The sequence below is a fragment of the Panicum virgatum genome, chromosome 2N (assembly GCF_016808335.1).
Source record: "Panicum virgatum strain AP13 chromosome 2N, P.virgatum_v5, whole genome shotgun sequence".
Classification (NCBI taxonomy): Eukaryota; Viridiplantae; Streptophyta; class Magnoliopsida; order Poales; family Poaceae; genus Panicum; species Panicum virgatum.
The window spans coordinates 68,812,084-68,825,945 of NC_053146.1; the positions used below are offsets into that span (position 1 = coordinate 68,812,084).

Genomic DNA, 13,862 nt, shown 5'->3' on the forward strand with positions numbered 1-13,862 from the left:
TGCTTCCTTGCTGAAGTAAGGTGAAACAAATACTCCTGGATTCAACCCAGAATCTGCACATGCCGCAATGAGATGCGATCATGGCAAATGCAATAACTTAGGCTTCATGAAGGAGCAGAACGCTTTGTCATCTACTGTAATCAAACTCTCCTGTACCACCCTATCTCTACGGATACCACGACCAATTCTATCCTTGCATAGAACCTCAAATCTATGCTCCATTGTACCTGTCGATATGACGCGGTGCAGTGTAGCCTTTTCAATCTTCTGTTGCATATATTGTATCACTCTTGTGCAAAACTGAATTTGGGGGTTGCTGATGTTTATGCTTGCAGCCGTGTAACGCTCTCTGAAATACTTCATGCACCCATACATGATGAACTCAACAATTCCCACAAGAGGAAATGCACAACAAGAACGCATAACCATATTGAAACACTCTGCATGGTTTGTTGTCTAAATACCATACCGTATTCTGTTGGTATCATAAAGGAATGACCATTTCTCCTTAGGTGCACCTCGAATCCAGTGTGAACATGGATTCTCAAGTGAATCCCTAGCCTCTGCAGCCTGACTCGTGCTTGTTCCTGATGCCCTTACCTTCACTAGCTCTGCAGTCAACTGATCAAGCATCTGCCATAATGCATTGAATTTTCTCTGTTGATTTTGGGTGCACAACCTCTTAAACATATTCTTAAGATCCTTGTTCTTGAAGTGGTCATAGAAGTTTGCACCCATATGCCTAATGCACCTCCTGTTTTGCACATCGGCCCACAATGGAGGCGTTGTCGCAGTTCCACGTTGTAATTTCAGTATTGATTGCAGCAGACATGCATGCCTATCACTAACAAGTCACACATCTGGACGTGCAGCAACAACATGAACCTTCACTGGTTCAAGAAACCAATACCAACTGTCTAAGTTCTCATTCTCAACAAATGCAAATGCGAGCGGAACTATTTGGTTGTTGCAATCTACCCCAATTGCGGTGAGTATCTGACCTTTATACCTTCCAGTCAGAAATGTGCCATCAATGCAGATCACCGGAAGACAACACTGAAATGCCGTAACACAGGCACCTATGCAAAAGAAGGCACGTTGCAGAATGCTTTGCCCCCTAGTCACAGCTGGTACGAGGTATGTGTCATAAAAGCTTCCAGGATTTCTAGCAGCAACCTGGGATAACATACGAGGTAGGTTATCATATGATGCCTCGTATGTGCCGAACCGCATTTCGAACACCCTTTGTTTAGCCCGTCATGCCTTCAAATAACTAATGGTGTACTGGTAAGTCTGTTCAATGTGTCAAACAATCATTTTTGGCTCATAATTTAGATTGTCCATAACCAACCCATATATTTGCTTTGCAACGAAGTCGCATGATATATTGCGATGCGAGGGAAGAACTTCTGACAGCAAACAAGTGTGCTCTGTCACAATGGAACATTTCCAGTTCGACTTCCATTTTCCCTTGAATGCATGTACTCGCCATGGACATCCATCATTCACACACTTCATCTCATGTTCTTTACTGCCAGACTTTACGACTCTAAATTCTCGTTTCAATGATATTGCCCATAGTCTCACAGCATCTTTTACGGCTTCAACATTTGGATATGTTGCACCTTGCACTACCTCATTCCCTCTGTACTCCCACTCCTGATTTCGTACGTCTTCTGCGACATGATTGCCAAAACCATGCTCCTTCCACTCTTTTGGCAATGAGTACTGCTCGTCATCAGATGAGCCCTCATATTCTTCCATCTCTATTGCGATTTGGTCTTCTGCCTCCATCTCGTCCACAATGCCATGTATTCTCTCTCCCTCATCAGCAAGGCCCTGTGGTCCGATGTTTTGGTTCTCTATCTCTTCTGACTCATCTTGCTCAACATAGTTGGTCTCTCTTCGAATACTCGGAGTTGCTTGATCTGCACCATATTGGATTTCATTTTGTGTCTTCTCCCGGATTTGAACAAGAATGGCCAGATGCCACCCACGCTCTAGAGCTGCTTGCATGTACTTCTGCCAGTCATCAGTGTTGTGTATCATCATCAATTCCCATAAATCACTTTCTACCTCACAGTTAACAAGAGACTGGACGGCCATCACATGTGTCAACAGATCAACACGGAACCCATGCTGCAGCCACTTACATATGGAACCAAAACTCCTTTCCAGAGGTTTATCTATGGCGCTAGATGTGCACTTAAAGGCAGAAAGGTCTACTCCATTTGGTCCGTACAAAATATTGTAGTCACCATAAAATACTTGAAACTGCGTCTTGCTCGACATATCTGTATATCACAGAATACTTATCGAGTTATACTCTTTACTTCACTACCTTATTCAATAATCCGTAAAAACTAAGTATGCATTTCAACTACAACATATAAGTATTCATAACTACGTGATGACACTCAAATTCTATACTGTATATGCGAAATTCTATTCTAAATTGTAATTAATTTATAAACACGTCTCTAATAGTACTACAATTATAATAATAAATGCGTAGTACTAATTTTCTAAACTAATTTACTACTACGTAACTAAAGTATCATTAAACTCCTACTTAAATGGTTATACTATAGCACTAATTAAATTAAATTACTCTACAATACCAATGGAAAAATACATAAGCTAAATGTACTAACCTGCAGATCACAAGTGCGCAATCCGGCAGGGCTTCGCCGCTTCCCTTCTCCTCACCCCTCTCTTTTTTTTTTCTAGATTTTTGATGGAATTTTTGGGCTCAAATGAGGATGGAATAGGGGTAGAATGCTTATATAGGGGGGTAAGACCCGGTCGCCCCGGGGGGGGGGGCGACAGGCCCCCCTGTCGCGCCTGAGGATGCCCCCCCGGTCCCCCCTGTCGCCCGTGGGGGGGCGACAGGCCCCCTTTGCACCCGCGCGCCCCTGGCTAGAGACCTCGTTGCAAATTTGATGAAAAAAAAATTATATTTAGGGCCTGTCGCTCCCCCATATGGCGACCGGGGTATATTTTTGAAAATTTTCAAAATGGACAAATATTTTTGAAATTTTGATTTTTTTTATATAAAAAAGAAAAAATCGCTTCCAGGACCTTGATTGGTCTGATTTTGGCCCATTTGGGATTCTGCGATTGGTCCATGGACCGTGGGCCGTTACCACTGAAGAAAGATTATTTTTCTTTTTTTCCCCTTCCGAAAAAAATAACTGCTTCTTCAAACATTTCGGCCAAAACATTTTTAAACAGTACATGAAAAAAAATCTCACAATTAAGCAGGCACGCCAGTACAGTACAAAACACACACTACAGAATACTAGAATAGAATCTTGCTGCGGAAGCTGGTGCGGGCAGCAGCTGCAGGCAATCACGCAGCAACATATATCTCTGGACCCTGGACACTGAAGCTGCTCTGTCTCGTTCCACCACGAGAAAGCGATCGATCACTGCTGGTTGACGACCCGGCAGTTCTCCCTGACCTCGCCTTGGTCGCCGGTGAGCGGGCTGAGGTTGCCCATCTTCACCATGGCGGCGCCGAAGTCCTCCCAGAACTTGCTGGGGTTCTCGGCGTAGTACTTGACCAGGTCGTCGGCGCCGCCGGCGCCGCCCTGGTACAGCTGCTGGTCCGAGTGCAGCAGCGCGCGGCCCTGCATGAGGCCCTGGTAGTAGTCGGTGTCCACGGTGGTGGGGGTGTCGTCCAGCGCCGACAGCGCGTCGTCGTCATCGCCGGGGGATGCCGGGCAGCGCTCGTCCAGCGACGCCGCGTAGGCCGGGTCCAGCGTGTCAGTCTCGTTGTAGAGGCGGCTCCGGAAGAAGAGGCACCGGGAGTAGCCCAGCGTGTGGCCGCCGGAGAGCACCACGAGGTCGTGCAGGGAGAGGCCGTGGGACTCGAAGTTGGCCAGCAGCGCCGGCAGGTCCATGAACGGGGTCGGGATGTCGTTGTTGGCGTCGTCGATGCTCGCCGTCGTCGCGTCGCGCCGGCCCAGGAGCACGTCGTACGAGGATCCTCCCAGCTGCGTGCACAATCAACATTTGACAAGCAATCAATATTTAATTTGTAGCTGCTGATCGAACTTAATAATAGCTACCGACACCGACCGCTACAATGGAGTCGCGAGCAGCTACAGCGACGATGTCAGCGCAGGAGACGACGTTCCCCAAGCAGACGGTGTTCAACGCCGACTTGATGGTGTCGATGACGTCGTGCCCTCTGACGGAGTTGTCGTTAGGCTTGGCCGTCTTCTCGCCGATCATGTCGTCGGTGTCATCCAGCAGGATGGAGCCGTCGCAGCCCTGCAGCAACATTATATTATATTTTCAGCATGTTGGTTGACGGATCAGCTAGCTATCCGATCCATGGATACTCAGTACTCACATTGACGAAGCAGTCGTGGAAGTGGAGGCGGACCAGCGCCGCCCCCATTCTGGGCTCCCTGAGGATGGCCGCGCCGACGAGGAGCTTGATGGTGGTCAGCGCAGGCGGGCACGTCTCGCTGTAGTAGTCCGCGGTGAGCTCCGCCCCGAACGCCGAGGCCTGCAGCAGGGCCGCGGCGATGACGGTGAGGTACACAAGAACGGCTGCCATTTGCACGCGAACAATGCAAGTTTCCTACTGCAGTTCTAGCTAGCTAGCTAGCTAGCACTGTTTTCTCAAAAAAAAAAAACTAGCTAGCACTGTTCGATCCAACGCGCTGCGAGTGCGATGATCCAGCTATAGACGGGATGGAGGACGTGTGCTTATATATATAGCTAGGAATTAATGTGCTTATGTATGAGTGTGCGCGATGATCGATCGAGCTGTCAGCATTATTATTGGCCGGGCGACCAACCAGTGCTTGTATAGTGCTTGATAGACCTAATGCATACAGATTCAGGCTTTGTTCAGGGCTAGCCGCTGCTTGTCGATCAAGCAAGAGACCGCTACGTTTCTTCTCCATCCATCTCATCCATCGCGATCGGCCAGCTTGTGCTTTGCTCGAATTTACCTACACCAGATTGGCACTGCAACCGGCAGCAATGCAACATTTTCATTTCTTGCTGAAAACTAGCTAGCTACCTAGCTACCCATTGCATGCAATGCATCGACGACTTTCACAACTAGCTATAGGTCTGTCAACACGAAAAGAAACCATCCGAACACCATAGTTTATGCTTCTCTCCAACAGCTCGGACTAATTTTAAGTGATCGTTTTTTTATAGCCATGGTTGGTACCGTTTCGCCTGGACTATGGATGGACCATATATGCCGTTATTAGCTTTGTTTCTGATTTGGTTTCATCCGATTTGCCGGCAGCGATGCCTCTAGGGTTAATAAAGTAATATTGTATTTTTTTTAAAAAAGCTTCACTTAAGCACGGCCATACACAGGTGAAAATGATAGCTTAAGTATAAATTATGATTTTCTTAACGGAATGCTGATTCATTTTTCCCGGAGCTAAATTAGATCAAGCCAAATGGTGTGCGGTCAAAACCTAATTGGACTTTTGTGTGAAAAGTTTTATCTTTTTTTTTGAGAGGGGTGAAAAGTTTTGTTTTCTTATTTCAAGTTTATTTTACAACACGCTTCCCCGGCCCGGAATTTGTATTAAGTGTATAAGTAGGCAATTTGTACACTCTAATCATGACAAATGACCGCCTATTCGGAATATTCCCCGAATATAATGGGCAGGTACGGGCATTTCTGGAATCATGTAACAGAGGTCGCGGTATAAATACCCTCCTCCCATTTTCACTGTATAGGTTGATTTTTTAGGAATATGTTGTTGACGCAAAAATCAACACACTAGAATCTGAAGGCACACAAAAATCAACACACTGGAATCTGAAGGCACAGTTCGCCAAATTTCAGAATGCAGACCAAGCGTGCCAGTCAGTTTAACCATTCAACTGACAAGGTGATGATAATTCTTCTAATGTCAAAAGGGATCGGTCGATCAGACTGATTTTATTCTGGCATCAGCAACGATAACACCACATTCCACAGCAGAATAAAACATGGTAAATAAATAATCGGCCATGAGGCTGATTCCAGCATCCTGATGAGTAGGAGCAACTCATCTGTTATCTGAACTACATCTATGCGATTGATGACAATAAAGCTCAGAAGCTATCAGCTAGGAAGCCGATAGAAAACATAGTGCAAGTGGGCTTTTGATCCACCATGAACAGGACCATAAGTCAATGATGCTTCGACTAATATCACCACCTGTATTTCTAGATGAAACGACAGCGATGCGCTCGGAAGTTGCAATCTAGAAATACTACTAGCAGCAGATTAATCTAACCTCACCGGTCAATAGATCTATCCACAATAGAACTTCCCAACAACACTTTGAGAAGTAGCCAAGGTTAAGATGCAACAGGCTATCGGATAATCTATCGTCTATTTTATTAAGATAAATCTAATTAAAGCGATCTAAATAACAAGACGATAGATCAAAGATAAATAAGCCGATGCGATCTTACTCGAGACTAGAATAATTGTGATTCTACCACATCTAGCAAGAGGTAACGCTCACAAGATAGGGCAAAATCGATAACTGGTGAATACCGTAGATCCAGACAGAAGCGAATGTGCCGTCGGCCGAAGATCCAAGGTACTCGATAGCTGGTGGATAAGAACCAGATTCAACGACAGCGATGCACCAGGAAGTTGAGATCTGGGATACCCGGTAGACGAAAACCGTGGCGAACCGGAGATCGAAGCGATGCAGCCCAGATTGCTGAAGAACTTATCAAAAATCTATATTACTCCTACTCTTAGGGTAGAAAGGTAAAAATATTTGAGAAAGTAAATTGTTTTGTATTAGTCGTGTGATAAACCTTTTGATAATGACTAATAATCGGCCAGCCGCACGCTCGACCGTGACGCCGTTCACCCCCTCCCTCACATCCCGCACGTGGATTTATCCGTTCTCTCCTAGGTCCTCCTGTTCGTCCCCAACTCTCCATCATTTTTTTTCTCTCCCCCTCCTGCAAGCTCCCTTAGTCCCTTCCAAATCCATGGCAACTCAATTCAGATTCATCCTCCTTCCCCTGCCCTGGCACATCCCTTGCCGTCGCTGCTTCCTCTCTCCATTCCCCACCATAGCCTCCTCCCTCCTCCCGCCGCAGTCTGTTCCCCTCCTCCCTCTGCGCCGCACGGCGCGGAGCGGCCCTCCTCTCCCCGCTGCTCCCTCTGTAGAGGCGGCGCGGAGCTCGAGCTGCGCGGGGATGCGGCAGCTCGGTGCGCCCCCACCTCTCCCCACTCCTCCCTCTGCGGCGGCGTCGCGTGGCGCGGACCTTGAGCTCGCACGCGGGGATGCGGAGGCGCGGCGCGACCCCATCTCCTTCTGCCTCCTTCGCGAGCCCGCGCGCGCAGTCGCGGCGGCGCAGGCGGATGGGGCCGCGTGTGGCGCGGGGGCTCCTCCCCTCCCCTGCTGCACGCGGGCAGCGCGGCGGGGGTGAAGTGGCTCGGGCGGAGTGGCGCGGGCGCGTGCAGAGCAGCTTTTGCGCAACTCCGCTCCTAGGCAGGCATGGCAATTTCTGGTCGCCCAACGCGGAGGGCCGGCTGCGGGAGCTGGTAGAAAGGCTGGCGCGGGCGTGCGACTGCTCGGCTAGATGGTGAGTCCTCTCTCTTTGCCCCTGCATATTTTGGCGCAGCCTCGCACTTGCATCTGGTGGGGGATTTGACTCGGCTGTGGATTCTGGATTTGCAGTTTATGTTGGCCAGGTCAGTAAGGAATACTATTCTGCATTTACGCGTGTCAATTTCCAGTGACCCATGCTGCAGAGGAACCGATTTTAGTCTAGTAGACTTCTAGTACACGCTCATGATTCTGACCAGGTCCCTTTGCGCTCTTAAAGTTGAAGCACTCTAGAAACGAAGGGGACATCTATGGAGCGGGCGTAGGCAGCGGTGGCGCATGCGGAGCAGAGCAGCCGAGCCGAGCCGGGTTGTCTTATACAGTTACTATGATCTGTTCTTATAATCCAAATGCTTATTTAGTCACTTTTTTGTATGATGCAGGCATTTGTAAAGAAACTGCAACAACAACAACAACAACAACAACAACAACAACAAAGCCTTAATGTCGAGTATGCAGTTTTTAGTGTTATAGATGGATTACAAATCTTAATGGCATGTACCCAAAACACAGGTTCAGTTTTAGTGTCATCAGTAATTCTAGCTAGAAGTATTAGTGCATTTTGGCCTTTTGCTATCAATGATTTCGATTCAACTTGTGGACTTCATTTGTAGGCAAGTTATGCAAAAGCAACAGGCAAATTATTCATTTTAGATTAGCATTTTTTATTTCTGCATAGATTTGATAATTGCTAGCACTAATATAGTTGTATCTTGGATAGGTTTTGATTTCACACTTATTCCTTTTTTACTCCTTTTGATTCTGCATTTTTTCCATTTGTATGTCTTCTTTACTTTTGTTTTGTGTCCCCTAACTACTAATCTTGGTGGTTTCCTTTCTTCTATTCAAGTACCAGACGTAGAAGCATCTTATAGATTAGAACAAGATGATAGGGATGTAAACAGATTGGATACAGACGGATATTACTGATATCGTATTTGTTTTCATATTTTTGTTCGAATACGGAGTCGAATACGGATATTGCTAGTTTTTGCCGGATAAGATTGCAATGGATGTCGACATCATAAAAATGTAACTTTTGAGTATTCGGATACGGATCGGTTATAGATATTGAATACTCGGAAACAGATACGGACGGATAAAAACCCTTCCAGACCTGATCGAATTCGAATACAGTCGGGAAATATCCGTACTATTTACATCCCTACAAGATGATGCAGTTGTAGGCACCGTACTACTGCAGTAGGACCTGATCTTGGTTGTTTTTCGCATTCACCAGCAGGGATTTTGGTGGAAGCGCGGGGGATGGGCTCAAGTCCTCTACAACGGGTGGGGGTGAAAGGTCAGGGGCGTCAGACTATATCAAAGACCCTCTCAAATAGAATCTTCGTTTTTATTGCATTTTCTTCAGATTTTTATCCCCCATCCAATCCACCTTAGTGTTTTTGTATTTTTTTAGCATTTGTTGGTTGGGAATTCGAGGCCATGGAAACGATAGTCTTTGCTGCTAGCTGGAAGGTGAGTCAAGCAGATCTCCTCATCTTTTTTTTCCACTCCGGTATATGAAATGGTTATACGTAGTTTCTCTCGCTGGTGGTGGGTAGTTTTTAAGGGAAAATTCGATTCATGCCACCACAGCTCCGTGAAATTGGGTGTCATGTTGAAAATCATGCCACTCAATGTCATGATTTTCAACATGAGATCCAATTTCAAGAAATTGGAGTGGCATGGATCCAACTGACCCTAGTTTTTATCAAGTGAGGAATAGCACTTTGCACATGAAATGGTAGTTTCTATAGAAGAATTTTTGGCTTTCAACAGTGTATTAGTCCTATAGAACAAGCAAAGGGAACTTACTGGTGAAGAACACATTTTAGATATTGTTTTTCTAAATGTTTTTTATAGAATGTATTCATGCGTGTGTCTGTGTCTGTGTCTGGTGGGGGGAGGGGGTGACATTACTAATATTAGCCTAATAATGGTTCTTCTTTTTGTTCGCCAGGGTGCTGGGTGTGCTGGTGGTTTAACAGAGATGGCACAGTTGCTTTTTTAGTTGGTAGGATATTTTTTACGTATGTAGGACCACATACTTGCTTTTTTAATTATGTATATTTGCGGATGGCGGGGTAGATAGCAGCACAAAATGTGATTTCTCCTACTTATGCAAGTAAAATAACCTTGCACACACCCCACTTGTAGTAACAAGCTTTTTCTTGGGCAACATGCAATTTCTTTTAAAAAAATAAATATTGATTAGAATTACAATTATACTTTTTTTACTAGCAATTATACTTATTCCTTATAGCCATTTTATACCTTCCGATAAGCAATTTACATTTTCTAATTTGGCAAATGTGTTTCTAGTGTTTTGTGCTATTCTTAAGCACTATCACGGCTGGATATAACAAACTGAGATCTGCACCATTATATGATTCTGATTCATAAGCACATATATTTACCAGAATGATACAGCGTGCTTTCATCATCAATTATGGGCTTTCTTTCCTCTTTTTGTGGCAGTATTTCTGCAAGATACTACATTTTATGATACAATCATCACTGGATCTTTATTTGGTACTAATATATATAGGAGTTTGGCAATAATATTGTTTTTACATAGGCAATACTACTGTGGTAGTATTAGCTTGTTTGATAATTCATGCAGTATCTTAGAGTGTTGTTTCATTTCCTTTTTGCGATGAGAGAGATTGAGGGAGGTTGTCATAATTAAGGATTATTGAATTTGGCTATCGAGCTATGAGCCGTGTGTGCGTGGGTGGGTGTTGTTTCTGAGATCAATGTCATATACCTCTCAGTTATATTTGTAGGCAAGTTTTGCTAAACAGTCAAGCAATTTATTCATTTTAGTTTAGCATTTTTTGCATTCTGATCCTAGCATTTTCCTATGTTTCTACAGATCATTTTTTGGATTTCATATATCCAACTTATACTCAACCAACAAGAAAATTAATCATACTAGCTAAGCATTCGCCCTTGTTTTTAGCATTTTTCATGTATTGTGACAATCTGTATTTTTTTTTGTTCCTACTTATCACTTCGAGCAATTCATGTGTAGACCACCTATGCTAAATGAACATGCAAATTATTCATTTCAGTTTGGCATTTGTTTTTGTTCTGGTTGCATATTGACCAGTAAAAAACATATAATGCATTAGTTTTCTTCTCACGAGGCTTGCACCAATGCATATTAAAATGGTAACATCCTTGTGTTTGCATGTGAATCAAAAGAAATGCAACTTATCTAAGCTAGATAAATACATTCCAAGATATAAAGGATCTTTAGTAGAGGTGCCAAGTGAACTATATTTCTTGATTATACCTTAAAAATTAGTGCATGGAGTTACTGTAATGGCTAACTTTTAAGATTACCCAACAGGAGCTTGGAGCAACATCTATAAAGTTGGTGATTTGCAACTTTTATGGATGTTATGGAGGCTGGGGCACCGCCAACAACACACATGGATTTTTTGGGACTGGGTGGTACTGTTCAACTTCGGCAACACCAACAACAACACGAGCGGCGTTGCGGCAGGGATAGGGATCCGCATTGCGCCGCCGGAGAGGCTAGCCTACTTCTACCACCCCACGGGGTGGCCCTCCGTCGACAGCATCATCCCCAACTTTCATATGTGAGTAGTGCTCCATCCCCTATCCCAATCCTTGCCCCCACCCGTTCGTTCATCCTGTGAGTCTTTGTGTGTGTGCGCGCGCACGCTACTTGTCTAGGCAATTTTGTGTATCCATGCTAAGCATTTTGTACCGATATTAGAAGCAATTTTATATGAGCCACTATCAATCACTATTTAAGCAATATAGTGTATGCATGTGAAGCTTTCAATAGTTAAACTGGGAGCTATTCCGTATTTTTGTGTTAGCATCTTTGGTCTTATGATTTAGTATTTTTATGTTAAGCTAATCTGCCATTTGTGTTCGACTGATTCAATTTGTTCTTGGTGCATATTGCACTGCATACAACAAAACCAATTTGGGTTCATGCCTGGAAGGTCAACCATGGAGGCGATTTTCTTAATACGACAATTGATGGAGAGATATAGGGAACAGAAGAAGGACTTGCACATGGTCTTCATTGACCTTGAGAAGGCATATGACAAAGTACCGAGAAATGTCATGTGGTGGGCCTTGGAGAAGCACAAAGTCCCAACTAAGTACATTACCCTCATTAAGGATATGTACAAGGATGCGACGACGTTTGTCCGGACATGTGATGGCAACACCACTGACTTTCCTATTAACATAGGCCTACACCAGGGGTCAGCATTGAGCCCTTATTTATTTGCTTTAGTGATGGATGAGGTCACAAGGGATATACAAGGTGAGATCCCTTGGTGTATGCTCTTTGCTGATGATGTTGTGCTAGTTGACGAGAGTAGGGCAGGGGTTAATAGGAAGTTAGAGCTGTGGAGACGCACGTTAGAGTCGAAAGGGTTCAGACTTAGTAGGACCAAGACCGAGTACATGATGTGCGATTTCAGCGCGACTAGGCATGAGGGGGGAGACGTTAGTCTAGATGGACAAGTGGTGGTCCAGAAGGATACTTTTCAGTATTTAGGATCGGTGCTACAAAAGGATGGCGACATTGATGAAGATGTTAGGCATAGAATTTCAGCTGGCTGGTTGAAATGCCGGCAAGCTTCTGGCATCCTTTGTGACAAGAGGGTGACACAAAAGCTAAAAGACAAATTCTATAGTACAGCAATTCGTCCGGCGATGCTATACGGTGCTGAATGTTGGCCTACAAAAAGGTGACATGTCCAGCAACTGAGTGTAGCAGAGATGCGGATGTTGCGGTGGTTTTGCGGGCACACAAGTAGGGATAGAGTCCGGAACGAAGTTATTCGGGATAGGGTCGGAGTGGCACCAATTGAGGAGAAACTTACCCAGCATCGGCTGAGATGGTTTGGACATGTCCAACGAAGGCCTCCTGAGGCGCCGGTGCGTAATGGGGTTCTTGAGCGGGTCGATAATGTAAAGATGGGTAGAGGTAGACCTAAACTGACGTGGGATGAGTCGGTTAAGAGAGACCTTAAGGATTGGAATATCTCTAAAGAGATAGCTTTGGATAGGAGCGCTTGGAGACTAGCTATCAATGTGCCTGTACCTTGAACTTATTTTTTTTGGGTTTCATCTCTAGCCTACCCCAACTTGCTTGGGAAAAAAAGCTATGTTGTTGTTGTTTGCATATTGCACTGCATATATTAGCTAGAGAAATAGTACTTTAAGTGCAGTTTTGACCCCCAGTTTTGCTATAACCATAGGTAAATAACTGCAGGTAAAAATAAGCTTCTGCTCAAAGCCTCAAACAACATATTACTGCTGTTTTTTTTCATGTGACTTAGGGTGATATGAAACACTGGAAGGAGCCTGATCTTTTTGTTGTTTTTTGCCTGAAACTACAACATGTATTTGGCACTGTATCTATTTTTCATATTCGGTTAGTTTTACCACTTTGGTTCTATTGACCAATTTCTAAAGGAAAAATACATTTAGTTTAGCACTTTTTGTATTCTAGTTTAGCATTTTATACTCTAATTATGTATCCTCTTTTAATTTATACTGATTTAGTTCTTATATTTGGTGCTTTGTGGTTGGTTCTATAGCAGGATCAGCCAAATTTTATGGAGGTAATGCTTGGTGCTTGGTGTTAGAAACCAATGATGCAGTCAATCCTTTGCTTTTTGGTCTTTGAAAATAGTTCTATTCATATTCTAATTTGCTCATAATTTTTCAAAATTTTGCTTAAGAGGTTTCAAAAAATTGCTTATTGTAACTTGTTGAGTTGATAACCAGCATATAAATGTTAGGAATTAGGTTGCGTGGGTTTTGTTATTTTTGCCTGCTCATTTATTTTAAGTTGCTTCTGAGTTCATTATAGTGTGCCTACAACTTGTAGCAAAAATGCTTATTATTGTACGTGTGAAGTATAATCAAAATATATATAGTCAACCAAAATATGTGTTTTCTTCATCATGTGAATACGGGTTTTCTATGTGATACACCACTTGAATTGTTCTCTATTCAGATACAACTTTTTTTCCTCCACATCTATGCTACAAGTTGTCTGATTGTTCTTTTTTCTCACTATACTTTGCAGGCTATGAATGCTATACCATGTAATGAGAAGAAAAATATGATATATTCATTCATCAGGAGGCCATTTGTTTTGCATATGTAGTTTCTAAGATGCATGGGCAAAATGTTGTAAATAAGTAGGGTTACATGTTCTAGGAGGTATATATTTGCTATTCTTAT

The 13,862-nt window shown here is 43.9% G+C and overlaps 1 protein-coding gene and 1 long non-coding RNA gene across 2 annotated transcripts; one reads left to right on the plus strand and one right to left on the minus strand.

The window, feature by feature from the left end:
* Positions 1–3,163: 3,163 nt before the first annotated feature.
* LOC120662170 (peroxidase P7-like) lies at positions 3,164–4,700 on the minus strand. The gene is made up of 3 exons (XM_039941291.1): positions 4,361–4,700; positions 4,084–4,278; positions 3,164–3,998 (listed from the first exon to the last, which is right to left on the minus strand). Exons 1-3 carry the CDS (start codon positions 4,568–4,570, stop codon positions 3,429–3,431), a joined length of 975 nt encoding a protein of 324 aa, XP_039797225.1. The 5' UTR covers positions 4,571–4,700; the 3' UTR covers positions 3,164–3,428.
* Positions 4,701–8,037: 3,337 nt separating this feature from the next.
* Positions 8,038–11,223, plus strand: LOC120662171. Its single transcript, XR_005670201.1, has 3 exons — positions 8,038–9,089; positions 9,574–9,627; positions 10,969–11,223. It is a non-coding gene; the product is annotated as an uncharacterized LOC120662171 (long non-coding RNA).
* The last annotated feature ends 2,639 nt before the right edge of the window (positions 11,224–13,862 follow it).